Genomic DNA, 1218 nt, shown 5'->3' on the forward strand with positions numbered 1-1218 from the left:
TCACGCAATCATACCTTTGAATTAATTATTCAAAGGTGTTATAGTGAATAATTCAGCATTACGTGTTTTTCTTCTCTATACCTTTTTACTATGATATGTAATGTAAATTTTTGACACGTGAAATTGACCAAGGGAGCATACCTTTGCAGCTGTTACTATGTGTGCTTCCATCGTTGCAAAAGCACAAGAACTCCTCAGCCGTAGCGTTGTATCCACAATACCCTTCAGAGCTCTCACATGTACCACAATCCTTAACTCTTTCCCAATCAAGCACGAAGCCATCATTCATAGCCGCACCAAACCCACCAGTTAAATTACCCGCATTGATCTGACTCTGTGTCACAGCCACCACCACTGTCTCCTCGCAATTCTTTGACCAATCAAAGCCCTCCATCTCATGATTCTCCACAAAAACGTAAGACCGGTTTCTACCATTAATATTTAAGCACGGGATGGAAGGCACAGTTATTGGAGGGTCGGAAGTGCAATTAAAGTAAAAACTGAGATTCAAATCCATTGAAGAATATTTCAATGGTAGCGTCTCTAGAGAAACGCTATGACGTGCCCTTGGGCACATTTGGTTGGAGACATCAATATTCACAAGGGTTAGGGTATAGTCGGCATAATTTATATCTTTCACGTAGTAGCGGTCACCGGATAATTCAAGTACGGCCTCGTCGTTCTTGCACATAACGCCAAACCCCTTGTAGCCACAATATAGCTGATCGGAGGCGCTTTCATTATGAACCCAAAAAGGGTACCTGATGATAACGCTACCACAGTAGTGTGATTGGCATAAAGGAGTAGAATTGGTGCCTAAGGAGTTGATGAAGAAGAAGAAGGAGAGGATGAAGAGGTAGCTAAAGAATTGTGACATGGTGAAGCGTCTGAAACAATAGCACGCGAACCGTTGTTTCCGAGATGCGGGTAAAATACTACTTTATAAAAGCCAAACATATTTTGGTACTATGCTACCAGCACAAATAATTTCTCAATCTACATTGGGTCCACCATTCCGCGGCCTTTACCTTTTTGACTTGTTCCTTGGAATTAATTACGTTACAGGTCAAGAAAATTTCATCCAAAAATTCACGCGCTCTCTCTCAGTCTCACACAGGCTTGGAACTACTATAGCCTCTATATACAAAAGAGAAGGGAATGTGAGAAAATTTCGATTTTCAGTTTTTTTTTTTTTTTCAATTATTATATTTTCACAAA

At 40.4% G+C, this 1218-nt stretch overlaps 1 protein-coding gene across 1 annotated transcript; it reads right to left on the bottom strand.

The window, feature by feature from the left end:
* Nucleotides 1-877, bottom strand: LOC126704072 (LEAF RUST 10 DISEASE-RESISTANCE LOCUS RECEPTOR-LIKE PROTEIN KINASE-like 2.1). The gene is made up of 2 exons (XM_050403108.1): nt 142-877; nt 1-14 (listed from the first exon to the last, which is right to left on the bottom strand). Exons 1-2 carry the CDS (start codon nt 875-877, stop codon nt 1-3), a joined length of 750 nt encoding a protein of 249 aa, XP_050259065.1.
* Between the last annotated feature and the right edge of the window lie 341 nt (nt 878-1218).

This window comes from Quercus robur, chromosome 10, assembly GCF_932294415.1.
Source record: "Quercus robur chromosome 10, dhQueRobu3.1, whole genome shotgun sequence".
Lineage (NCBI taxonomy): Eukaryota > Viridiplantae > Streptophyta > Magnoliopsida > Fagales > Fagaceae > Quercus > Quercus robur.

Bases quoted from the DNA above. Each gene is read 5' to 3' on its own strand.
- LOC126704072 (XM_050403108.1), bottom strand. From the start codon at position 877: ATGTCACAATTCTTTAGCTACCTCTTCATCCTCTCCTTCTTCTTCTTC.